The following is a 22,604-nucleotide window of genomic DNA, read 5'->3' on the forward strand; positions in this document are numbered from 1 at the left end:
GTGTTTAAACGCCGTTTTAAACGCCGTATTATACACGCGTTTTAAACGGCGTTTTTTATTAATCGTACCCGTTCGAATGCAAGTATGCTGGGAGCTCACCGCCGCCATTCTGTTGCAGCCCTTGAAGCAAGACAAGTGTGCGCTGCTGCTCCCGAATCAAAACCTCGTCTTGCACAACTTTGGATTCGAGGTAGATCTCCCGCCCAGGTGGAAGCGGCTCCGACTCCAACTCGATGAGAGGGATGATCACAGCTCGTCGCAGAGGCGCCTCCTGGCCGTGCCTCCTCGTGGGCTGCTGGTTCTCTACTGCAACACTGTCCAAGGCGAGGCGGGAGATCGTCACTCCCTTCTCTGCTACAACCTTGATCCGGAGCAGCAGCATCAAGCTTCCGTTTTGGAGCTTCCAGCAGAGTATGACGGCGGTGGCGTCCAAGCCTGCCAAGTCGTGCATCCCAGCAAGGATGTTGAGTGGTATCATCTCGTCATCTTGCGCGCTCCCGCTCATGGAATACGGTGAGCGAGTGGCATCGCGACGTTCGCATCCGAGACAGTGCCGACGCCATCCATATCCCGGGGAAGTCGATCGCGCATGTGTTGCTGCCTCCGGAGCTCCATTGTCAGCAGCCTCAGACGATCCAGGCCCAACATTCGACCTTCTTGTTTCTTGTTGCCGCAATCGGCAAAGCCACAGGTAAAAAACCCTTTTTTATTTTGCTTGAGTGATTGGCCATGGCTAATCTTTGCCGGCGATTATCTCTGGAGGAGAAGCCCAGACTTGGATGCTGGAAATGGTGTGAGCTACTTCAGTTCTCAAAGCTTTTCTTTCCATTCTTTCTCACAATGTTTGTGAACAAGCGTGCCAACATTTAGTACTGCCGGAGATCCGGTGCCTGGGAGTCACGGGCTCCCTGGCCGTTTTTGTCGACTCCAAGCATCGCTTGCTCTCGTGCTTGGTCGATCCGTGGAGCTGATATATCAACAGCAGTTCCGTCAAGAGCTGGAACTTGGATGGCAACATAATCAATATAGTCTCTCCATGATTCACTAGCACATATAGATCAACATTTTTAGGCGAAGTTAACTTTCCAGAACTGTCAATACTTTTTCTTCGTTTGTTTGTCATAACAAGCCAACATTTTGTGGTCAGTGCTTTCTCTATAATGTACCAGGATCAAGACACCGGGAGGCCGTGAAGCTTGCGCCTCTGGACTACGACATGCCACTTGAGGATAGTTTCCTTCACAAATCCTTTAGTAGGATCCATCCTCAATTCGAATAGCTTGCAGTTGTTACAAACAAGGATTTTGCTGTCGCCACAAAGGATCGAAGCTCCATGACGAACTCGCCCATTACCATCAAATTTAGGATGGTTAGAACAAGTAAGGATAATCTCCCAACACCGGGTATAATTTATAACTCTCCAGATTCCCTTGCAAGTATACATATTGTTATCCTTGATAACTACACCATAGTGATAAGAGGCAATGTAACCTTATTCCACAAATTATCGGGCTCCAATATTATACCGATCCAGTCGCTTTTTAGACAAGTCCATCCCCATTGCAGTGTTCTCTCCCAACAAAGTGCTGGGAGAATCTTAGACTCTGCAATGAGAGGATTCCAGCCCAATTCCAGACTAAAAGATCTCCTTTTATCCCAAATAACAAGCTACTGCTCGAGTTTAGAACATAAATCCATGTAACAGGTTGGCATGCTTCTTGTCCATAATCTAGACCCGAGGACTATGATTCAAGTGGTGTGTGTAGTGAAGGGTGACATATTTAAAAGGAAAATGTCCTAAACCCTAAGATGGTTCGCTAAATATCCGACGGCTACGATGAATTTCCTACATGATGCAATAGGGTTTTAACGTGCGGCCAAGATTTTTGAAATTGAGAATGTCCAAGCGATGGACGGCCAGGATCCAGAAGGTGCAGATAAATATCTCTAGGGGTTTAGGGTGTTTGAGGGGAAGGGTTTTGGCGATCGATTCTTTCTTATCGGGGGCGCTCCATCTCGAGTTTCAGCGGCGATGCAGGCCGGGGTCGTGAAATGCAAGGTCTTCCCTCGCTTGGCGCAGGCGTCGCAGCTGTTGGAGAGGAATGCCGGCCTTGCATCGCTCTACAAGCGAGCGTCGGGCATTCACACGACGCCGACGGTGGAGGTAGCGCAGCCGACGAGGATCAGCTGCGCAATGGGTGGGCCGCGATCTATGGATAGGCCCCGCCGTCGCCCAAATTTCGATAGGCCGGGGGATACTCCCCCGACTCCACCGCCGCCGCCGCCGCCAGAGCCTCTGAGCGGCCAGGTCAAGTACAGGATCTCGGAGAACTGCGTCATGGCGATCTGGAAGGGCGACATTGCCTTGTGGCACGTCGATGGACAAAACGATTGCATTGTAAGGCTTTTTTTTTTCTTGTCTCGTTTTCGTGATGGTTCTTATGTCTTCTTTTGTTTTCCAGGTTGCTCCTGCGAACAAGCGATGCAATGCCGGATTTGGAGTCGATGGAGGTGAGTTTTGATCGGTTTTTCACCATTCTAAGGAAGCTCTTTTCTTTTGTTGTTGTTCTAGCTATTCACCGTGGAGGAGGACCACGTCTTCTGGATGCTTGCCAGAAGCTCCCGGACGTAGCACCGCAAGGCATCAAATGCGAGGTTGGGAATGCTGTGATCACAAGGTGGGTGTAGCAAGGCCTTCTCTCGGGATTCGTTGTCTTATGTTTGTTTCGTGGTTGCCAGGGGATTCAATCTTCCTGCTTCTCGTGTGATTCACGCGATTGGTCCCGTCTACGAGGACAAGAACCGAGACGAGTCGGAGAGAAACCTCACCAATGCATACAAGTAAGGCTCTTTGATCAGAAAAAAAATGTTTTTAATCTCTCGGTGGTTATAGGAGTGCTATCGCGTTAGCTCTCAAGGAAAGCATCAGATTCATGGCGTTCCCTGCGCTCTCCTGTGAACTCTACGGGTAATTCTCGTCTTTCTAAGAGTTTCGAGTCCAAAAAATCGTCTTTTTTTCCAGATATCCTTACGACGAGGGAGCCGAAGTTGCATTGAACGCTGTGATAAAAAACCACCATGGATTGTCTGAGGTATATGAAGTTTGAGCTAGAACCTTTTTTCATTTTTCTTTTCTTTTTGTTCTCTCCAGGTCCATTTCATTATCAAGGCACAGGATGGATACGATTCCTGGATCGACGAGGCCAAGAGGATGTTTAGACACCAGCCACAGGCACTGATGCAGTAGCAGCAAAGTTGCGAGAGCTCTATTCCTCTTAACACAGTCTGTAGCTAGAAACTACGTTAAATTTCAATCTGGAAAATGTGTGCCGATCCAACGGCTGTGGCTCGCTCTCTACTTTGTATCCATCGGATGCCATTGCCTAGTTGTTATACGGCGGAATATCCAGATGAAGCAGGATATTTGAAAGAGAGCTCGAGGACGCAAAGCGCTAGGGCAGCGCAAAGGCGCAGGCGCGCGAGGCGTTGGAGGTCAGTCATTTCTTCTGCGCTTGGATGTAGATTCGTTAGCGCGCTTTCATCCGGGCCGGAAATCTCCCAGGGTTTTGGGTTTTGGCTGGAAATCTCGCATTCTTCTCGCCCTGTTCCTTTCTAGGATTTCTTCCGGCACTCACAATGGCCGCATTCTTGTGTGAAACAATCGCAGGGAAGATGGGGGCCGTGGGAGTGGTCCAAGCTTCGCAGTTCTTGGGCGCGGTGAAATCGCCGCCAGGTCTATCATCGCTAACGCAACACACCCAGCTCGTTGGGTCGAGCATTCGCAGGAAGAACAGCATCCACACGCAGCCATCGCTTCACATCAATTGCGCCATGGGCGGGCCTCGCTCGGCGGGAATGGATCGGCCTCGCAGGAGACCAAACTTCGATCGTCCCAGTGGAGAGAAGCCCGTTCCTCCGCCGCCACCCCCGCCAGAGCCCCTCACTGGGGCGGTCAAGTATAAGCTCTCGGATACGTGCACCATGGTGATTTGGAAGGGCGACTTGGGACTGTGGTATATCGATGGACAAAACGATGCTGTGGTAAGCAAAGCTTTCGCGTCTAGGCTTTTCTTTTCTCGCTCTTTTTTCTCTCGAAGAAGTCTGAAGTTCATGTTCGTTATTTTTTCTTCTTCGTTTTCCTAGGTGGCTCCTGCGAACAAAAGATGCAATGCCGGATATGGTGTCGATGGAAGTAAGCTTTGATGCGCTTTAAAAGCCAGGAAAACATCGAGCTAAAAGTTTCTAAATGGCAGCTATCCATCGCTTTGCGGGTCCGAGGTTGCTTGATACTTGCCAGAAGTTGCCCGACGTAGCACCTCAAGGGATCAAGTGCGAGGTCGGTCAGGCTGTGATCACAAGGTAAAGCTCTCTCTTTTTGATCTTAGAGTCTTGTCCACTTCATTCTTCCTTTCTTGCAGGGGTTTTAATCTCCAGGCGTCTCGTGTGATCCACGCTGTTGGTCCTGTTTACGAGGAGAAAAATCGAGACGAGTCCGAGAAAATGCTAACCAAGGCCTATGTGTAAGTTTCTACTATGATGATCTGGAGCTGGATTTTGGCATTCTCTAAACTTCTTCGTTCTTTTTTTTCTCAGTGCTGCTTTGAATCTGGCAACTTCTAATGGCATTAAGTACATCGCATTTCCAGCTTTGTCTTGCGAGCTCTACGGGTATGTTTCATAGAAAAACTACAAAAGCTCAAGAGCTTGCATTCACCAGGTATCCCCACGACGAGGGAGCTGAGGTTGGTCTTACGGCTTTGAGGAAGAACTGGGCTGGTTTTCAAGAGGTTTGTTTGATTTCAATCTCTCGCTTTTTTTTTGTGGAATTCATGGTTTTGGATGGGTGTTTATAGATCCACTTTGTACTCAAGAATCCAGACGCTTATGAAGCGTGGCTAGACGAAGCAAAAAGAATGTGGAGGTTTGGCTAAAGCTTCACACACTATAGAGAATTTAAAATTATGCTTTTTGGATATTCTTATCTCGAGTCTACGCCGCCGACTTACCAACGGCTGGATGAGATTAAGTTTGAATTTGTGCTTTTTGGATATTCTTACCTCGAGCCCTAGAATTTAGAGCGAGAAGAGAGATGGGGATAGTGCTGTCGATATGCTTCGAATGGTCAGCTCCGACGCTCGCCCCCGCCATGTCACTCAAGAGCGCCTCACTCCGGCGTCTTCGATCTCTCACGCCCTGGGCGATCCAGGTGATTCCAAGCATGGATCGGCAAAAGCGCGCTTCACAGATTCTAGGTTTTGCAGGATAGCAGGGAATTTCTGGTGAGAACGAAGAAATTTGCCATCAAGGAGCACATACAATGCAAGTTTGAGGGTCTCGGATCCTCGGAACGCTGCCGATGCGAAGATTTCAAGCAGCAAAAGGGGCAGCCAGCGATTGTGGGACTCCATTCCAACTGGGTGACTGACAACATAGTAGCTACAGCTCGTCCATCGGATGCTCTCATCGGTGATTATTCCGTGCTAGAACAGGTAAGAACGTGAATCTCAGAGTAAATGCTACTACTGTTGTTGCATGGACAGTTTGCAAAATGCGGTTTAGGTGCGATTTTCAATCTCCAAGAGCCTGGCGAGCATGGAGATTGTGGACCAGGAATCAAAGTCGAGAGTGGATTTTCATACACACCAGAAAGTCTCATGAGAAACAAGAGTAACTCCCGTTATACTCCAGTGTTTATTGTTTTTTTCTTCTTCTTTTCGGTGATTCGGCAGTCTTCTATTATAACTTTCCATGGAGGGACATGACTTGCCCGAGCGTCGAGTACACTCTGAACATTGTGGCAGTGATGGATTTCCACATTTCTAAGGGAGCTAAGGTTTGTTTTGTGATCTTTGCGACCTTCGCGATCTTCAGAAGAGTTTTTCTATGCAGGTAGCTGTTCACTGTCATTCCGGACTTGGTAAGTTACTTTCATCTCATTGTAAGCAGCTTTCTTACGGTTCGTTTGCCACAGGACGCACTGGGCTTGTGATTGCTTGCTACTTGGTGTACACGGGGCAAAGGAATGCTGTCGGAGTACGTTCTCTTGCAGTTAGATCTTCTTTTTACGAGCTAAATGCAGCTTTTTCCTGTGGCTCAGGCTGTGGAGCTGGTCCGCATGCATAGGTTTGCCACCATTTTCCCCAGCGATTCAACATATTTCTGTGCGTATTTAATCAAAAGTCTTAGCACACTGAGCCGTGAACTTACATGCATTTTACAGACCAGGAGCTCTTCAAACAAAACAACAAGTGCTGCACGTGAAAGAGTTTGAGGACTTTCTATCAGGATTGAAGATTGTGTACGTGCAGCCTTGGCAAACTCTGGACAATGCCGGTACCAAAGGAACGCATCCGACGCTAGAAATTTTGATGGCAAGGCAAAGACAAATGCTTCATGGGGAAGAAAGTCGCCTTCTCCGATATACTCCAAAGGTAACAGACGTCTAGCGCTTTTGTTGAGGACTTTCTTGGTACAGGTTTTGGTGTGTTTGGTTCGGGAGCTTTCAAGCCGTATTGTTTTGAGCAAAATCAACAAAGAAGCAGTCGCTTCTGCTCTTTTGCAAGGATTGGCACTTGAGATGACAAGCGAAAAAGATCAAAACTTCATCTCAGACGTACAAACGGCGAAGGTATCAATAACTTTTTGTGGATGTATACTATTTGCCGTCCATAATCATGCAGAAAAAGCTAAACACGGGCAATTGGGAGGTACTTTGTAGCCTCGATGTTCGAATACTTGTGCAGCTGTTTCTAGATTGGTTTTACCTTCTTAAGGTCTGAGCAACTTCTTGTTCCTAGTAGCGCTCAGACCATCGTTTCTGGCAGGATCCCATAATCCCCGATGCAGCTTTAAGCAAAGCGTTAAGTCGTGGCGAGATTCGAGCTGCAAATTACGAGCTAAAGAAAGGTGGCAAGTGTTGCTTTTACACAATCAGGCTGTTGGCTTGCTGGATGCTTCAGGTACTATTTCCCTTTACTCCGTCGCAACTGCGCAACAACTATCTATGACAGGTTGTTCCGGCAGAAAAAGACATGCGACGCAGATTGTTTAGCGGCTTGGCACATTTATTACTTCGACCGTCGAGTCTGGCCAGCGAGGGAAAAGTAGAGCTCTTGGACAAGATTGTAGATCCATTAAATCAGGAACATCAGAAGACGGTGGAGAGAAGCAGCACCTTTTCTCCATCGCTGCTGGAGGTAGAGTTCGGTTTGCTTTTGGAGGCGGCTGCGAAATACTGGTACAAAGTTTTGCTCCTGCAACGCAAGCTCGGCCCACTAAGCTCCATCAGTCCCAAGCTGAAAACAACCAAGAGCGACGACTTATGGGTGTACGACAAGGCTGGTATCGAGGCAGAGATTTGTAGCAATCCGGAGAGCGTCGAGGAGCTGCAAAGTGGCAACGAAGACGTCCAAGAATACATGTCAACTGTTTGTGTAGAAGATATCATCGACGAGGTCTCGTCTAGCGGACAGCTCGTCTTACCGAGCGCAACCTCCACTCCCATATCATCGAGGCCGGAATCCAGCAATGTGTCAACTCCTCACAGAGGCTGACATGACTCCGGCAAAGCGAGGTAGCATCTCTTTTAGCGGGGGGGGGGCTTAAAGCGACTCACAGGCATCTCGGGGAGCTTGCGACACGTATGTGAAAGTGGCAGTGGTTACTGTGAAGGCATCGATCACAAAGCAAGGTTGTCACAGGTAGAGTGGAACAGGAAAGTTGAGAAGCGATGGATCGTATATGTGAAAGTAAAGGTACTTCAAAAGCAGCCGAGTCAACAGGGGAGAAATAAAGGCGCAAACTTTTCATCGCTCTCGTGTCCAGCTCAGAGGAGAAATCGGTTTCTTCCTTGTTCTTCGACTCCTCAACTTCGCGGAACGAGCGCGTTGATAGAATCTTTGCACACCGGGGAGTCAAAAGCGGTAACGTGTTGCTTTTTCTAGTTCTCGTTTTGTCTTTGCCTCACCTAATATAATCAGATCGATCGATCGATTGGTGGAGCAATGGCTGGGTGATCATCGATCATATACGATTATTACACTACAGCTTCAAAGCTACCAAAGCTCTACAACTTGACTGTTCGACTGTGCATAAGGTAAGTCTACCTCTGATCCATCCTTTCCATTGTGACTTGACATATTGTTTTCTCGTTGTTGGTAGGATTGACTCAACGCCCCCAGGATTCGACGCTTCTTCGCCTCGTCTCAGAGACACAAAATGGTTGTGTTCCTTGAACCGTGCTCGCGAGCTCGACAAAACACAATCGGATCAGAGCCATAAAAAGCCTCTCGCGTGACAATCCTCAACCATAATCCGGACGTTGACACGGCGAGATCAAACTTTATTTTGTAGCTGGGAAAGAGAAGCAAAAGTTGCTAATGAGCGCTGAGAAAAGCGCGGCTGTCTTTGTCGACGAACACCACACTGTTTAGTTTTATCGCCGCTCCCAGATCGGCTGCTGGCACGATTGGCCCTGGCGATTAAAACAAGAAAAGAAAAATCTCTCGCACGAGAGGTGGTCCAGATAATCACATCGATCGTACCGGCGTGAGCGGTCGAGGTGAATAGAAACACAAGTATGCGTAGCTGGTGCTAGTCTGTGGAAGATCCCTCTATCGTGAATCTAAACTTCCAGAAGGTGAAACTTCTCCCCTTCGTAAGCAAAAACAACCAAGATGAGCGAAGGCTCCACCGCCAAAGAAAGGTCGATAGCTTCAGTGGAAGTTTTTGCCCGCTTTAGCACCTAGCGCGAAGAACTTAGCACCGAACTTGGAGCTATCCCTGCCACCAAACGATGCCGAAGCGAGCAAAGTCTTGGCAGGTAAAGCTGTGGGGCTTTCAACACGGGAAGAAAGCCCTTCTTTTTGTTTGTGAGTGTGTGTCTTCTACAATGGCAGGAGAGGACCACTCTACTCTATATGTGAAGGAGCTCCAGTGGAAAGTTTTGCGTGATCTAGTGGCGCGTACATCAGCTTGAGCGATCCAAACTAATGGAAAGGGCCAACAAAATGGGAGAGTATGAAAGGTTAACAAATACAGGGCCACATTTTTGTGCCATTTTTTCTAAACATGTAAAAAGGGAAAAATTTCTCCTGGAGAATCAAGGAGATAAAGATACCGAAAAAGAAGAGATGTATCATGTACAACGTTATAATCTCCCACCTAATCGAGAGGATCGAAAGGAAAAAAAAGAACAAAACTAAGAATCGATCGATCGATATTTACTTTTTCCCCCCTCCCTTGCGTTTTGATCTTCTTTCTCCGCTGCCCTGTCGTTGCCTTGTCGTTGTTCCTGTGTTGATTACCTCCACCTATAAGCTGCTGTACACGAAAGAGAAACTTGGGAGAAGTCGATCAGCGAGCGAGCGACCCCACCTTGTCACTCCCAGATCCTCCATCAAAACTCGCCAAAACAATCCCGCTCGCGATTATCCGAGAACTCGTACGAGATCGTCGACGAGGAGCTACGCCGGCTGTCAATCTCCTCCTCCTCCTCTTTCCTCATCGAGGACGAGCTCACCTTGGAGGAGCTCCAACTCATGGTGGTGGCCGGGGTGGACTGGATCGTGGTTGCCGGCATCGTTTGCTTGAGCAGCTCGTCCACTGTCACCACCTCCATCCTCTCCTCATCAATCGCCAGAGGCTCCGGAACCCACGGCGGACGGGCGACGTGTTGGATCGCCTCCCAGTCCACGCCCCGGAAGAAAGCGTGTGACTTGATCTCCTCGGCGCCACCTTGGCACCCCAGCCTCTTGGTCGGGTCTTTCGCCAGGAGCTTGGAGATCAAGTCGCTCGCCTCTGTCCAGTCCCCAGGAAATGCCGGCTGCGAGCTCAGGATGTTTAGAAACGTCTCCCTCCGGTTCCTCCCCTTGAACGGCGTCACCCCGTAGATCATCTCGTAGAGGAAGACTCCAAGTGTCCACCAGTCGAGCGGCTTGCCGTGCCCGGATCCCAGGATCATCTCCGGGGCGACGTACTCCTCGGTTCCCACAAAGGACTGCGACTTGATTTCCTTGGCGGCTGCCGCCGCTGCGGCTGCTCCTTTCCTTCCTCTCATCTCCGAGGGAAAGATTTTCTTTGTTGGGCGATGAGACGGCTTAACGTCCACCGCCTTGCGAGCAGCGCATCCGACATCCACTGACAGGGGCGTTGAGCACATGAATGGAAGTTTCTTCATCTTGTTTTGCTTGGGCTGCGGAGCTGGAGCTGGAGCTGGAGCTCCAGGATGATGGTGGTGGTCACGGTCCTGCTCGATCCTCACGGACAGATCGAAATCCGTAAGCATTATGTGACCATCTTCCTGGATGAGAACGTTCTCGGGCTTGAGATCCCTGTATATGATCCCGGACTTGTGGAGATACTCGATCGCTAGGCAAACCTCCGCGGCATAGAATCTGGAAGGGAAAAGGAAAGGCAAAGTAAGAAAACCACAACTTCTCGGATGAGAGCTTTCGCTTACCGAGCGGCATTCTCCGAGAATCGTTTCTCGGGCTGGCGCTGCCGGAGCCTGTTCATGTCACCCCCGGGGCAGTAATCCATGACGAAGTAGATGTTCTTCTTGGACTCGAAATGGCTGAAAAGCTTGGGCGTGAAAGAATGAGAGAGCATCGAGAGTATCTCCAGCTCCCTCTCCACTCGGTACTGGTTGTGCCGGGCCTTCACCACCTCCTTGTTCATCACTTTCATCGCCAAGGGCTGTCCCGTGTTTCTCAGCGTCGCCAGAAACACCGTCCCCATGTCGCCATACCCAAGCCTCTTGAGCGCGTTGAAATCGTCGGATTCGTAGCCCGGCACGAGATCGGAGCCATGGCTATCGCTCCTCGACAGCATCTCGATCGAAATCTTGCCAAATTCCGTGAATTCCCCGCAGGATATCCCTGGATCGGCGATATTTCCTTCACAGACCCCCTCTCAGCTCGCCGCCTAAGCCCTGTGACCGAATCGCGCCGTGAAGGGAAAGAAATCTACTAGATCGCTGGACGAAGAAGAATCGCAGAAACCCGCAGCTACAATACCTTGGCATTGTGACCGATCATCAAAGTCACAGCCGGGGAAGAACTAGAGATCGCGCAAAAACCTAGCGCCTTCGTCTTCTCCTTCTTCTTCCTTTCGAAAGAAAGACCGCCCTATAAATATAGCCGAAAAGTGCGCCACGTGTCCTCTGGCGGGAAAACTCCGTAAATTCGTGCGGCCTCGATGCCGAAACCGTTCGATGTGACGCATGCGCGCCGTTGGATCCGGGATTTGCAGATATTGTTTGTGGGATTTGATCACTAGTTTTTTGCCTTTGGAGATTTAGGGCTTATAAACTTTGAATGCAAATAGATCACTCACTGTTGCTTATCAACTTTGGAGATTATTTGCGATACAATACACTAATGCGCCCAACTAGATCATTCCAACTCGAATCTCTTACACTCCAAAGTTGAGATTGGGTATCTGGCGACCAATGTTTTCTAATCTTTGCAAATCGAGTTGACGATCGATCAATCGAAAGATATCATATAATGCGAGGGAACGAACAGATCGTGCGCGCGCGTATCATCGCTATCTTTGGGTCAAAAGCTTCCCACACGTTGTCAAATGCCCATGCCAGTTGCCAGATTTGGACCTCCTCACCAAACAAATCCCATCCCACGTTTAGTGTTTTTTGTCAACAGGTGCGTCTTTCGTGAGAAAGAATCTCTTGGAAGAATGGTTGTTACCGTATTTAATACGCCAAGAGAAGAGAAGCAAAAACAAATACATACCTTTGATTCCTAAGCCGGTGACAAGAGGATTCGCCACACGGAGGAGGCGATCTCGACTTGAAGCTCAGCTGGTCTCGAATGCGGCTGGAGCGTCAAACTGGAGTGAGCGTGGCGAGCTCTTTGTTTGATCCCTGGCAAAGAAACCACCAGTCCAATCCATCAGCAGTTCCATCAAACAAGAGGACGCTCGAAAGGCTCGTAAGAGATGAGGAGCATACCTCTTTGACGACCAAAGCCGTGAAGCTACCGTACGCGGAGGAGCTTTTCTCCTCGGGCTCCATGCTGCTCGCCATCGATCAGCGTCACTGTGCTTTTGCTGCTCTAGTCGTGGGAGAAATCGCTGCTGTTGGACGCGGACTTCGCACCGGCAGTGGCTGTGTTCTAGAAATCCTCACGCTGCCGATGCGCGATCGCTGGCGATGGCGAGTGACACGGAAGAAGCCGTGAGAAGCCACGAGGACGATGGCCACTGCCAAGGAGACCTGGGAGGCTGGCGTCGTCGACCGCGGTAGAAGGTCGCTACTGACCAGCAAGCGAGGAGAATACGTCTGTAAGTCGTCGACGTTCTCAAGCTCCGGAAGCTCGTCACCAACACTGGACAGGCCCTCGCCGCTGTGAACTTCACGTACAGTAGTAGCGTCGTCGTCACTTGAGGATTCCTGACTCTTCTTCTGCGGCCTTTGTGAACTCCAAAGACTCGCCAGCCAAGATGCTTCCCACATCATGATAAAACTCCACGTCTTCGTGTTCCATCAGCTCCAAGTATCTCTGCTGGACGTCTCGCTCGGACCGTCATGAGCAGCGCATCCAGCTCCAAGGAATCTACCGAAAACAAACTGAGACCTGTGCTCTGATTGCGAAAGCTCTCGCTTACATCGTAGTCAAGAGACCATTCCCAGTCGTCGAAGTCAGCAAAGTCTCTTGTCACCAAGATGCTTAGTCCGAGTGAACTTCTGCCTTAAGGTGGAGACACTGCTTTCGCTCGCGATGTCTGTATCCGTTATATCGATTGCTACATGAACTTCAGCATGAATGATGCTGCTCTCAAAGTCGTGCCGAATGGCGCTTCCTCCTGTTCAGTCACTACCACTTCACCATTTTCCTTCCCTTCTATCGTCTGGTTGATCGATCAGCACCTAGCTTTTCCTGGAAATGGTCGTCCAAACTTTCCTGTGGTTCTTCAGTGGCTCGTACATCCTTCGGTAAGAACCTCGGTAGCAACATCTTCGACGTGAAACAAACGCTCTTCGTTGCTGAGACACTCTTCTTCGGCAAAACACTTCCATCACCCGTTGCGTTTTCTCCTCGAGACTTGAGAGACTCGATGGGACATTCCAGAGTCTCACCTTCTTTAAGCTCGAGACTGCTGAGAAACTCCAGACGCCAGTCAAAACTTCGGCCTGGGAGTCCGCCAGTTCACCTTCGGATCATACCTGTTCATTCGAGCTCTCCAATCCATGGCTCTCGGCGGAGAAAGTGTAAACCGCAAAGTTGGGCTTGGCGGAGACATCGACAGCGACGACAAGCTCTCGTCGCTGCTGCTATCAGCACTGTAGAGAGCGATAATGCTCTTGGTGGTTCCTGGTCTACAGCACGCCAGTCCTGTTCCTGGTTTTCCCGAAGGATCGTCTTAGAGCTGCTGGTCGTAGTCAAGGAATTCCAGACCTTGAATTTTCCTCCACTATCCACAGCCACATTCTCTTTGAACGATAAGTCAAGCCCGCCGATGATAGCTGTGAAGGCAAAGTCAGGGCTAGAGCAGAAAGAATGGATTGCTTTTGCCTCTCTTCTCGTGCCTTCTTCTTTTGCCTCTCTCTTGTTGTGCTTAATGGTGGAGCCTGCCATCTTTTGCCTCTAAACCCTAAACCCTAAACCAGCTCCAATGAGAAACAAAGCTTTTGTTTTCTCTCCCAGAAGGATTTTCATTACGCAGCCATGAAGTTGGCCGGTTCTCCAAGAAAGAAAAAACAGGACGATTACAAGCAGCCCCGGACGCATGTCCGAGGAAGACAAGGAGCAAACCGTGTCAAACATCGCAAACCACATCTGCGGACGAGTTCATCCAAGAGCGTCAAATGGGCCTCTTCCGGAAATGCGATGGGGATCGAGAAAAAGAAGTCGCCGAAACCGTATACCATGATCGCCTAAAGGAAAGCAAGTTTGCATGGGGGGAACTCAGTTTTAATCCACGTGGCGCAGCAGCACAAGAAACTCGAATTTCTTACACTGATTGGGTATCGGGCAACCATGGTTTTCTAATCGAATTGACGAACAATGACTCTAAAGATACCATATAATGCAAGGGATCGTATCATCGTCCCCCGAGAATATGGGGATCGAATATGCAACATCAATATCTTTGGGTCAAAAGCCTCACACACGTTGTCAAATGCCTTTGCAAGTTGTTGGATTTGGACTTCCTCACCAAACAAATCCCACGCTTTGTTTTTTTTGTCAACAGGTGCGCGATAGATTCTTAAGACTGGATGGAAACGGTATTTATACACAAGAGAAGAGAAGTAAACTGATACATACCTTTGATCTCTTGTTTGAGCTAAGCCGGTGACAAGAGGATTCGCCTCACAAGACAAGGAGACCTCGACTTTAAGCTCCGCTGGTCTCGAATGCGGCTGGAGCGTCGAACTGGAGTGAGCGTAACGAGCTCCTTGTTTGATCCCTGGATAAAGAAAAGTCCATCTTGAGCTCGAAAAGAAAAGGGAGCATACCTCGTTGACGACGATGCGCTTGTAAGCCGTGAAGCTACCGTACGCGGAGGAGCCTTTCTCCGAGGGGAGGATATCATCGATCAACGCCTTCGTGGGAGGAGTCGCTGCTGTTGGACGCGGACTTCGCGCCAGCAGTGGCTGTGTTCTAGAAATGCTGCCGGTGCGCGATCGATGGCAATATACACGGAAGAAGACGTGAGCAACCACGAGGACGATCGCCACTACCAAGGAGAGCTGGGAAGCTGGCGTCGTCGACCGCGGTAGGAGCTCGCCTTTGGCCAGCAAGCGAGGAAAATACATCTGTAAGTCGTCGACGTTCTCGAGCTCCGGAAGCTCGTCACCAACACTGGACAAGCTCTCGCCGCTGTGAACTTCTGTATGATCACGTACATCAACGTCGTCGTCACTTGATTGCTCTCCTTGAACTCCTGACGGTTCTTTTTCTGCTTCTTCTTCGGCCTTTGTGAACTCCAAAGACCCGCCGGCCAAGATGCTTCCCACGTCATGATAAAACTCGACGTCTTCGTGTTCCATCAGCTCCAAGTATCTCTGCTGGACGTCTCGCTCGGACCCGTACATGATCGCCATGAGCAGCGCATCCAGCTCCAAGGAATCCGTCGAGAATAGACTGAGACCTGTGCTCTGATTGCGAAAGCTCTCGCTCACATCGTAGTCAGGAGACCATTCCCAGTCGTCGAAGTCAGCGAAGTCTCTTGTCACCGTGTCTTCAAGATGCTTAGTCCAAGTGAACTTCTGCCTCAAGGTGGAGACACTGCTTTCGCTCGCGATGTCTGTATCCGCTATCATCAACGTTATACCGATTGCTACAAAACTTCCCAGCAGCAGCATGAATGACGCTGCTCTCAAAGTCGTGCAGAATAATGGCGCTTCCTCCTGTTTAGTCGCTGCCATTTCACCATCTTCCTTCCCTTCTATGGCCCTCGGTGACTGATCATCGCCTAGCTTTCCATCCTGGAAATGGTCGCTCAAACTTTGCTGCTGTTCTGTAGAGCTCAGAACCTCGGTAGCAACATCGTCGACGTGAAACGAACGCTTTTCGTTGCTGAGACAATCCTCTTCTTCGTTGTCCGCGGACAAAACACTTGCATCACCCGCTGCGTTTTGTTCTCGAGAATTGAGAGACTCGATGGCACTCTCCAGAGTCTCACCTTCTTTAAGCTCGAGACTGCTGAGAAACTCGAGACGCCAGTCCGGGCGGTACCTCAAAAACTTCGGTCGGGGAGTCCGCAAGTTCACCTTCGGATCATACCTATGGCCACCTTCCACAGAACCACTCGAGCTCTCCGATCCATTCGGCGACATGGGTGGAGAGAGAGTAAACCGCGAAGTTGGGCTTGGAGGAGACGTCGACAGCGACGACAAGCTCTCGTCGCTGCTATCAGCACTGTTTCTCTCGGAGGAGAACGATAATGCTCTGATAGCCTTTGGTGGCTCCTCCTCCACAGCACACCAGTCCTGTTCCTGGTAGCAATTACTTTCCCCAAGGATCCTCTTGGAGCTGGTCTTAGTCGTGGAATTCCAGACCTTGAATTTTCCTCCACTATCCACAGTCGCATTCTCTTTGAACGATAAGTCAAGGTCGCCGATGATAGCTGTGAAGGCAAAGTCAGGGCTAGAGCCAAGAATTTCCCGAGCTAGAAAGAATGGACTCACCGGGCGGATTATCGGCCGGGGAGCTCTTAAAGAGCGGATTTTCATGGTAGCGCCTCAGCCTGGCGCCGAATGGAGACTCCTTGTCGATTGTAGCAGACATCTCTGCTGCTCGGAGGAATGGAGGAAGAAGATTCTCACCGCAGCCGAGACAAGAACAAAATCGCAAGAAGGAAAACCTGGGAATCGATCGAATCGGTCGTAAGAATCGTGTCCAAGGAGCGCCTTTGTCGCCTTCCCTGTCCCAAACGCTGAAAGAGCAATAGCCCTCGAATTTAGAATATTCTATACAACGGTCAAATGAATCTGGGCCGTCCAAATCTGGACGGACCTAAAGCGACGTAAATAAACCGAGTTTTAAACCTCAGCTTTTATCTTCTTCCCAGATCTTCCCCTCCCACAAAATGGGAAGAACAGCAAAATTATACCATAGAGTTTGTTTGATGGCTGGATTGCCAAGTTATTCCTCGCTGCCTCTTTAACGATGAAAATTGGAGATCTCACTGCTGTTGCTGCTGCTGCTGCTGCTGCTTTAATTTATTCTTCTTCTTCTTGCTCGTCTCTAGACTCAATCCTTCGCCCAGTCCCACTGGAGTGCTCTTCCGGTTATCAAAATTTGAGCTCGCTTGATCGCTAGTAGAAGTTGCTGCTGGTAGCGATGCTGCTGGTGCTGCTGGTGCTGCTGCTAATGATGGTGTTGAGTTCTTCGAGTTTGAAGAGCCCTTGCCGTTGTTAAAGAGACTGATAAGGTCGCTGAGAGTGGGATCACCTGGATTTACGCTGGACGACGAGGACGAGGAGCGTACGTTGAGGCCTTTCGCGACTGCCTTCTTGCGAACTTCCGCCGCTGCCCGAGCGCCACGCTCGTCCATTCCTCTTGTTCTCGGGAGCGTTTCTCCCAGGAGGGCCGCAGCCGCCACGGCTTTGTTTATCCCACGCCCCGCGCCACCGCCGGCTGCTTGGAAAACTTGGACCAAGTCGGCCCTCGCCTGGTTTTCAAACAATCTGTTAGCAGGAAAGTCAACGATAACAATGCAGTCTACCTTCAAAGCTTCTGACTTTTGCGACGCTACCATGGTCGCAGCCTGACCTCTTTGCTTTTGAGCATGAGCCTGAAGAAAACGGTTGGTATACTCGTATAACTTAGGCAGAAAACCAACCTGCAATTCGCGGACTTGAAACGTTCTCATCCAGTTTGCTGACTCCTTCGTTCGGGGATCATCTTCACCCAGCTGTTTAGACAGTATGTCGTGTGTACTCTTTTCATGCTGCAAGATTTCACGATTTGAAGTCAGGCATTCCAACTTCACGAAAGTCGATGAAAACAATACCTGTAGTGATAGCTTGTAGGCACCCATGAAATTAAAGGCCACGGCCAAAGCATGATAGCAAACTGCAGTCTGGATGTGATTACTTCCCAAAAGGCGCTCATTTTTCTTGAGCGCCTCTTGGAGGTACCTCAACGCAACGTGCATGTTGCTTAGCTCTTGGTACATAACAGCAATATTGATAAAGGTAGCTGCAACGTCCGGATGATCACATCCACACGAAATATTAAGCAGCAGAAGCGTCCGGGCCATGTGTCTTAACGCCGAATCGGTCTGGTTCAGTCCATGATAAAACAACGCCATGTTGCCATAGCTGTAAAAAGATAGACAACAACAAGGCACAATCAAAAGAAAGGTTTTTAAGAGAAAAAGTCATACCTGTGTGCAGTATCTGGATGATCACAGCCAAGGCAACGCTCATTAATTATGAGCTCTTTATGTTGTTGCATAATCGCTCCTCCCATGTCACCGGTATGATATAGAACCATCGCCAAATACCTGAGTGTGCCGCAGAATGAAAAAAAATACAGAAAAAAAACATTGCATCAATACCTGCAACAATTTGCCACCTCCCTATGCATTGGGCCAGAAACCTGCATCGATTAAGAGAATGAGATCTCGTTAAAGAGAAAGAAGAAAGAACACCTGTTGCAAGATGAAGAAAGCCTCGGAGAAATGCTCGTATGCCTCGGGAACTTTGCCCTGATACGCACGCAGTAAGTCAATCCTCTAGATGCGCAACTTAGCTTACTTGGGCAAACAGAAGCTTGCCATTCTCCATAAGCTCTTGAGCATCTGCGCAAACTGGAGCAGCGTGTTTCACGACCGCCTGGAGGTCGAGTATGTCCATTTGTTCAAATGGGGTGGCTGACTCAAGATTATACGCCCTTGCAGCCAAAGTTATTCCAACCTGAAGTCGCCATTAAGACAATTGTGCAAAAATTAGAAGGTGTTACCTTTAGGCAGATATTCCTAACAGCTGAAATCTTGCGAATGATGGCTTTGAAGTCATCTGCAAAATCAAACTGCAGGGCGGTAGAAATAAATACATGAAAAAACTAACACAAATAGAAAGCTTCACCTGGTATTTAAAGTGAACGCTCTCCTTGATATCGATCCATACAAGCTCGGAAGTGATACACGCATAAAATGGCTGCTTGTTGGCCTGCAGGCTACTGTAAGCAACGAACACATCCATTCCATACATTTACCTCGTCAGAGACAACAGCATTGGGTGATGAATGACCACCTTTCTTCTTCTTTCCCGGGGACGTCTTTGTTGGAGTTACCTTCGGACTGGCAGATTGCACACTACCGAAGAGACAGTTCAGAAAATGAGCAACGCATCCTCCAACATCCTGGTCAAGTGTTTCTCTTAGAATACCCTGCACATAGCCAAGATAAGCGCATTATGAACCAGCTTCGCATAAAAACTGCTTGAACAGAACCTTTAAAACGTGTTTCGCTGACCGAACAACCATTTCGACAACGCAAAGCTCGTATATATGTGGCATATGGTTCGCTAGCTGAGCCACCTAGAAGAATGCAGCAAAACAGAGGTCAAAACAGAACTTTCAAATAATAAAATCCGAGTACCTTGCCAAGGTATCTAATATTGATGCCATGGGCGTGTAATGCTTCTGTTAAAGTTTGCCCATCCATAGGTGAAACTTCCAGGCTACTAAGGTCCTGAATAAATTTCTTGAGTACGACGTTCGTTAAGTAATCCCCAGCTTTTCTAACTAACTCTTCATCCGCAGCTTTTTCCTGGAACACGGAGAACCATTATGACAACCTAGGAGAACTGAGACGACAGGATCTACCTCGGGCTCTCCGGCAACAGTGAAATCCGTAAAGACGTTAGGATTAAACAAAATCGTTGGGATGCTTTTATCATCCCTCTCCGTTTGTGACTCGGCCTACAAAGCATTTCACGTCAGTGTTGAAATATATTACGAGATCGTATACCTGACAAAATGCAGCGATTAGCTCAGGTCTCAAAACGGATAGACGAGATCCTGGTCCAGTGTAGTTTACATCCCTTGGAAACGTCCTCATCAAATCAAGTATGTAGTATCTGCCCAACGGAAAGGAACGTTCGTTACTACGGGGTTTTAACTCAGACTAACCAGCACCTATTATCACTTCCGACGATTCCCTTGCACTCAACGGGTGCACACAACTTCACTTTTCCACCAGATCCATCCAGCACTTCGTGCTCTTTGATGTGCAGTAGCTTTCCAGCTTCAACAACCTGACAACTTAGAGTTTAGAGGGTGATAGGAAAGCAAAAGAGAAAAGAACCTTCGTATGAAACTTCTCGTTCCACGAAATCTTTTTGCCGTTATCCAGGGAGCCATACAACAACGATTCGGATTTATCCCCTTGAAGAATACCAGGAATTATACTCTGAAAGGGAGGGAAACGTGAAGCGATCATAAATTCTACATAACTGAAACGTACCTGAGCAACTACCCGATGCCCTCTGTAATCGACTATAGCCATTGCAAGCGTATACAACCCCGCGACATCAGCATTGTTATACGCTTTTGTGCCTTTCAAGTCATTGTTGGCAGACGAATATGTAGCCTGCTCTCCCTCCATAGCATTAGTTGGGTCATCCTTCACTTCTGCAGAGTTTTTCTTCTCGCCTATAGATTGATCACGTTCGGTGTTCAAAGACGGTTCTATTGACTCTGCAAGCTTCGGCTCCTTTTCTGGTTGTTTCTCTTCTGGTTGTTTGTCATCTGGCTGTTTCTCACAGTCCGTCGTGTTTTGAGCTTCTTGCTCTCTATTTTGCTGCATGAGGAGAAAATCTCCATCAAGAGCAAAACTAAAAAAAATATTGTTGTGCACGTACCTATGGTAACAAGAACAATTAGCAAATAAGACACAAAACTTATCTTACATTTGAAAGCGATCTGGATCCGTGGGGTTAATAGGAGGAATGCATCGACCTATGACCGCCTTCGCGCCCTTGATCGCAGCATCTACAAAATCACAATTGACTTTGTATAGTGCTCTATCTCGCATCAGCCTGTATAAAAAAGCTTTTAACCTGTTAAGTAGAAAGAAGAGAAATAAAAACATCTATACCTGTCCTGAGGAGTTTCTCGAGGGAAGTCCCTGCATGACTGAAGCTCTTCGTTCCAGTCCCTTTGTAAGCCAAATACCTCGGATCCATAGGACGACATTAGAGCGTCCTCAGCCCGTGAAATGTCTCTTTTGTGTGCTAAGAACACGAATTAAAAAATAAGGCTCAATTAGCAGGAGTAAAGTTAAGACTTACGCGAGGGGGGATAACTCCCTAGCCAATGATTCGGCGGGTGTAACACCGGAACGTTTTCAAAAGGGTGGCCTGCTCCCTTCCGCTTCAAAACCTCTGAAAAACCTGTAAAACCATTTCATTTAGATAAGAAAAATTGAAGGAATAAAATTAAAAAACTCAACCTTTTGTAAAAGCAGGACTCAGCTGGTGAAGAAGTCCCACAAGCGTGGTCCCGTCGTGCCCAGCTTTCAAGGGGTGTGGGTTCAGAACATCGCTCTTACTAGAGTTCACAAAAAACCCCTGGCAGTGAGCCGTCACGCAGTAATTCTTTCCTTCCAATGTCGAGATATCCAGATATAGTAGATCTCCAACAAGCCTTTAAGCAAACGTCCATCACCAAGACAACATTATAACCAGGCTTACCTTCGGTAACCAGGAACCGGGTTAAACGAGGAAAAAGAAATACTTTGGATGCATTTGACATCGGGTACGTCGGGACTAGAAACCAAATCTTTCAGCATCTTGCTAGGCTCGTCCATGAGTCCCAGCGCTTCCAGCTCGGTAATCTCTTGTCTGACTGTGGTAAGAAACTATGAGATAAAACAAAATGGTACTTATGGAGAAATAAAATACCTTCTTTTTCTTTCTCGTTTTTCGTCTTCTCTGCGCAAGCTAAGAACGATTAGTAAGAGTACTTAAAGGTTTGACACTTCACGAACCAGAAGCTTCCTGTTTCCTTTCGAACTCCATGGCCAATGCAGTTGACACAGAAAAGTAGATGTTTGATGTCGAAATCAGATCGCGTGTACGACGTACATGGACTCTCACAGACCTATCATCGTACGCAGCTAGACAAAGGAAAGGTCGTCTTAGTCTTGGCTGAATAACAAAAAGAAAACGCACGTACCATTGACCATCTCCAGCGAGAAACCTCCAACGGTGATATCCGCTACTTCACCTATCTCTAGAAACTCGGCTAGCTGATACTTTGCCCCGTTGGGGCCATGTAGTATAAGATCGTAGCAGGTGTAGAAGCAGCTTTCAATCGAATCCAACAAAAACTGCCTCAAGTCCATTACCGAATCATTGGGACTTATCTAGAAGAAAGAAAATGGAAAGAGTTTCGTTTCCAGTTCCACAGAATGTTTAATCAAACGAATACCTGGAGTTCAATCTGTTCCCCGGCCGGGCCTTTGACTTTCACCGGGTAGAGCTTCTGCTCATCTGTATCCATCGCAAAACAAAATAATCAGCTACCAAGATATCGCAAGCACATGTTTTTCTCTCTCTCTCACCTTCGCGTGCAGCCTTTTCACCCAGTTGCTTGTCAGCTGAAAACACCTCAGCCGATTCATCGCTGTTCTTCACACCGCCCTCGCCCTCCACAGCAACAGTTTGCGCCTCACTAGCTCTCGGAGAATGTGTCTCATTCTCCCGGGACGCTCCTTTCTTTCCTTTGTTCTTATTCGAATTTAACTTCCCAGCCATAAAAAAAAATCTGCGCCGGAAGAGCAAACGAAAGAAACAATGAGAAACGAAAAGGCAAAAGGAGGAGGAGCAGTGAAGAGAGCCCTAATCGCGAAGAAGGAAGCAAATGCTTACCCCCGGAAGGCGCTGGAGCAGCGCCTTCGGCCTGGCTCGCCGCCGCTCCTTCGATTACAGCTTCGGAAAAGCGCTCCCAGAAAGAAATCGACGTCACAGAAGGCGCTGGCCGAGAAAATTTCCCCCTGGAAGCTCTCGGCTCGTAGCAGCGAGCACAATATCTGCTAAAACCCTAGAATGCCGGTAAATGCCCGGCCTTTACCCCGGATAAGGTTCCTCCCGGCAGGGATATTCCGTCCATGGCGGCTTAAACCCTAAA

General features: G+C 48.6%; 7 protein-coding genes across 8 annotated transcripts; 4 read left to right on the forward strand and 3 right to left on the reverse strand.

Moving 5' to 3' along the window:
• The first annotated feature begins 1,950 nt into the window (after nucleotides 1-1,950).
• Nucleotides 1,951-3,338, forward strand: LOC112348024 (macro domain-containing protein VPA0103-like). The gene is made up of 7 exons (XM_024679907.1): nucleotides 1,951-2,398; nucleotides 2,463-2,511; nucleotides 2,573-2,678; nucleotides 2,740-2,841; nucleotides 2,894-2,968; nucleotides 3,023-3,092; nucleotides 3,152-3,338. Exons 1-7 carry the CDS (start codon nucleotides 2,033-2,035, stop codon nucleotides 3,245-3,247), a joined length of 864 nt encoding a protein of 287 aa, XP_024535675.1. The 5' UTR covers nucleotides 1,951-2,032; the 3' UTR covers nucleotides 3,248-3,338.
• Nucleotides 3,339-3,399: 61 nt separating this feature from the next.
• LOC9628792 (macro domain-containing protein VPA0103) lies at nucleotides 3,400-4,979 on the forward strand. Its single transcript, XM_002974893.2, has 8 exons — nucleotides 3,400-3,492; nucleotides 3,668-4,041; nucleotides 4,144-4,192; nucleotides 4,254-4,359; nucleotides 4,419-4,520; nucleotides 4,594-4,668; nucleotides 4,718-4,787; nucleotides 4,854-4,979. Exons 2-8 carry the CDS (start codon nucleotides 3,673-3,675, stop codon nucleotides 4,929-4,931), a joined length of 849 nt encoding a protein of 282 aa, XP_002974939.1. The 5' UTR covers nucleotides 3,400-3,492; nucleotides 3,668-3,672; the 3' UTR covers nucleotides 4,932-4,979.
• Nucleotides 4,980-5,077: 98 nt separating this feature from the next.
• Nucleotides 5,078-6,732, forward strand: LOC112348025 (protein tyrosine phosphatase domain-containing protein 1-like). Of its 2 annotated transcripts, none has more exons than XM_024679908.1 (8): nucleotides 5,078-5,206; nucleotides 5,262-5,489; nucleotides 5,541-5,667; nucleotides 5,730-5,833; nucleotides 5,890-5,917; nucleotides 5,972-6,033; nucleotides 6,080-6,161; nucleotides 6,221-6,732. In XM_024679908.1, the coding sequence occupies exons 1-8, from the start codon at nucleotides 5,090-5,092 to the stop codon at nucleotides 6,259-6,261; spliced, it is 789 nt and encodes a 262-aa protein (XP_024535676.1). In that variant the 5' UTR covers nucleotides 5,078-5,089; the 3' UTR covers nucleotides 6,262-6,732. The 2 variants fall into 2 exon arrangements, with proteins under 2 accessions (XP_024535676.1, XP_024535677.1); XM_024679909.1 differs by having other exon boundaries at nucleotides 6,098-6,161.
• LOC112348023 lies at nucleotides 6,247-8,531 on the forward strand. The gene is made up of 7 exons (XM_024679906.1): nucleotides 6,247-6,431; nucleotides 6,476-6,628; nucleotides 6,681-6,773; nucleotides 6,825-6,959; nucleotides 7,011-7,922; nucleotides 7,980-8,095; nucleotides 8,161-8,531. The coding sequence occupies exons 1-5, from the start codon at nucleotides 6,369-6,371 to the stop codon at nucleotides 7,551-7,553; spliced, it is 987 nt and encodes a 328-aa protein (XP_024535674.1). The 5' UTR covers nucleotides 6,247-6,368; the 3' UTR covers nucleotides 7,554-7,922; nucleotides 7,980-8,095; nucleotides 8,161-8,531.
• A 488-nt stretch (nucleotides 8,532-9,019) lies between these two features.
• LOC9637811 (serine/threonine-protein kinase UCN) lies at nucleotides 9,020-11,089 on the reverse strand. Its single transcript, XM_002975078.2, has 2 exons — nucleotides 10,460-11,089; nucleotides 9,020-10,394 (listed from the first exon to the last, which is right to left on the reverse strand). Exons 1-2 carry the CDS (start codon nucleotides 10,828-10,830, stop codon nucleotides 9,398-9,400), a joined length of 1,368 nt encoding a protein of 455 aa, XP_002975124.1. The 5' UTR covers nucleotides 10,831-11,089; the 3' UTR covers nucleotides 9,020-9,397.
• A 2,870-nt stretch (nucleotides 11,090-13,959) lies between these two features.
• On the reverse strand, nucleotides 13,960-16,412 carry LOC112347998. The gene is made up of 4 exons (XM_024679827.1): nucleotides 16,151-16,412; nucleotides 14,477-16,089; nucleotides 14,286-14,427; nucleotides 13,960-14,232 (listed from the first exon to the last, which is right to left on the reverse strand). Exons 1-3 carry the CDS (start codon nucleotides 16,248-16,250, stop codon nucleotides 14,305-14,307), a joined length of 1,836 nt encoding a protein of 611 aa, XP_024535595.1. The 5' UTR covers nucleotides 16,251-16,412; the 3' UTR covers nucleotides 13,960-14,232; nucleotides 14,286-14,304.
• An 81-nt stretch (nucleotides 16,413-16,493) lies between these two features.
• On the reverse strand, nucleotides 16,494-22,584 carry LOC9637812 (clustered mitochondria protein). The gene is made up of 29 exons (XM_024679850.1): nucleotides 22,346-22,584; nucleotides 22,039-22,241; nucleotides 21,906-21,967; nucleotides 21,651-21,840; nucleotides 21,463-21,591; nucleotides 21,377-21,415; nucleotides 21,167-21,320; nucleotides 20,926-21,119; nucleotides 20,765-20,866; nucleotides 20,572-20,707; nucleotides 20,384-20,512; nucleotides 19,939-20,335; nucleotides 19,780-19,884; nucleotides 19,611-19,729; nucleotides 19,444-19,552; nucleotides 19,299-19,394; nucleotides 19,072-19,242; nucleotides 18,924-19,010; nucleotides 18,687-18,860; nucleotides 18,557-18,640; nucleotides 18,432-18,500; nucleotides 18,227-18,385; nucleotides 18,121-18,177; nucleotides 18,028-18,068; nucleotides 17,854-17,973; nucleotides 17,479-17,788; nucleotides 17,308-17,415; nucleotides 17,191-17,259; nucleotides 16,494-17,136 (listed from the first exon to the last, which is right to left on the reverse strand). The coding sequence occupies exons 2-29, from the start codon at nucleotides 22,229-22,231 to the stop codon at nucleotides 16,648-16,650; spliced, it is 4,092 nt and encodes a 1,363-aa protein (XP_024535618.1). The 5' UTR covers nucleotides 22,232-22,241; nucleotides 22,346-22,584; the 3' UTR covers nucleotides 16,494-16,647.
• Between the last annotated feature and the right edge of the window lie 20 nt (nucleotides 22,585-22,604).

This window comes from Selaginella moellendorffii, unplaced genomic scaffold (assembly GCF_000143415.4).
Source record: "Selaginella moellendorffii unplaced genomic scaffold, v1.0 SELMOscaffold_26, whole genome shotgun sequence".
Lineage (NCBI taxonomy): Eukaryota > Viridiplantae > Streptophyta > Lycopodiopsida > Selaginellales > Selaginellaceae > Selaginella > Selaginella moellendorffii.

Excerpts from the sequence above, each read along its gene's own strand:
- LOC9637812 (XM_024679850.1), bottom strand. The coding sequence starts at position 22,231 with ATGGCTGGGAAGTTAAATTCGAATAAGAACAAAGGAAAGAAAGGAGCG. Across the intron at positions 19,730-19,779 it reads ACGAGAAGTTTCATACGAAG|GTTGTTGAAGCTGGAAAGCT; the intron begins GTTCTTTTCTCT and ends CTAAGTTGTCAG. Across the intron at positions 17,416-17,478 it reads CCTACAAGCTATCACTACAG|CATGAAAAGAGTACACACGA; the intron begins GTATTGTTTTCA and ends GAAATCTTGCAG.
- LOC112348025 (XM_024679908.1), top strand. The coding sequence starts at position 5,090 with ATGGGGATAGTGCTGTCGATATGCTTCGAATGGTCAGCTCCGACGCTC. Across the intron at positions 5,490-5,540 it reads ATTATTCCGTGCTAGAACAG|TTTGCAAAATGCGGTTTAGG; the intron begins GTAAGAACGTGA and ends TTGCATGGACAG. Across the intron at positions 5,668-5,729 it reads AAGTCTCATGAGAAACAAGA|TCTTCTATTATAACTTTCCA; the intron begins GTAACTCCCGTT and ends GTGATTCGGCAG.
- LOC9628792 (XM_002974893.2), top strand. The coding sequence starts at position 3,673 with ATGGGGGCCGTGGGAGTGGTCCAAGCTTCGCAGTTCTTGGGCGCGGTG. Across the intron at positions 4,193-4,253 it reads CGGATATGGTGTCGATGGAA|CTATCCATCGCTTTGCGGGT; the intron begins GTAAGCTTTGAT and ends TCTAAATGGCAG. Across the intron at positions 4,669-4,717 it reads TTGTCTTGCGAGCTCTACGG|GTATCCCCACGACGAGGGAG; the intron begins GTATGTTTCATA and ends TGCATTCACCAG.
- LOC112348024 (XM_024679907.1), top strand. The coding sequence starts at position 2,033 with ATGCAGGCCGGGGTCGTGAAATGCAAGGTCTTCCCTCGCTTGGCGCAG. Across the intron at positions 2,512-2,572 it reads CGGATTTGGAGTCGATGGAG|CTATTCACCGTGGAGGAGGA; the intron begins GTGAGTTTTGAT and ends TTGTTGTTCTAG. Across the intron at positions 2,679-2,739 it reads GGGAATGCTGTGATCACAAG|GGGATTCAATCTTCCTGCTT; the intron begins GTGGGTGTAGCA and ends CGTGGTTGCCAG.
- LOC112348023 (XM_024679906.1), top strand. The coding sequence starts at position 6,369 with ATGGCAAGGCAAAGACAAATGCTTCATGGGGAAGAAAGTCGCCTTCTC. Across the intron at positions 6,432-6,475 it reads TTCTCCGATATACTCCAAAG|GTTTTGGTGTGTTTGGTTCG; the intron begins GTAACAGACGTC and ends TTCTTGGTACAG. Across the intron at positions 6,960-7,010 it reads TGGCTTGCTGGATGCTTCAG|GTTGTTCCGGCAGAAAAAGA; the intron begins GTACTATTTCCC and ends TATCTATGACAG.
- LOC112347998 (XM_024679827.1), bottom strand. The coding sequence starts at position 16,250 with ATGTCTGCTACAATCGACAAGGAGTCTCCATTCGGCGCCAGGCTGAGG. Across the intron at positions 16,090-16,150 it reads CCCGGCCGATAATCCGCCCG|CTATCATCGGCGACCTTGAC; the intron begins GTGAGTCCATTC and ends TTGCCTTCACAG. Across the intron at positions 14,428-14,476 it reads AGCGCATCGTCGTCAACGAG|GGATCAAACAAGGAGCTCGT; the intron begins GTATGCTCCCTT and ends TTCTTTATCCAG.
- LOC9637811 (XM_002975078.2), bottom strand. The coding sequence starts at position 10,830 with ATGCTGTCGAGGAGCGATAGCCATGGCTCCGATCTCGTGCCGGGCTAC. Across the intron at positions 10,395-10,459 it reads TTCTCGGAGAATGCCGCTCG|ATTCTATGCCGCGGAGGTTT; the intron begins GTAAGCGAAAGC and ends TTTCCCTTCCAG.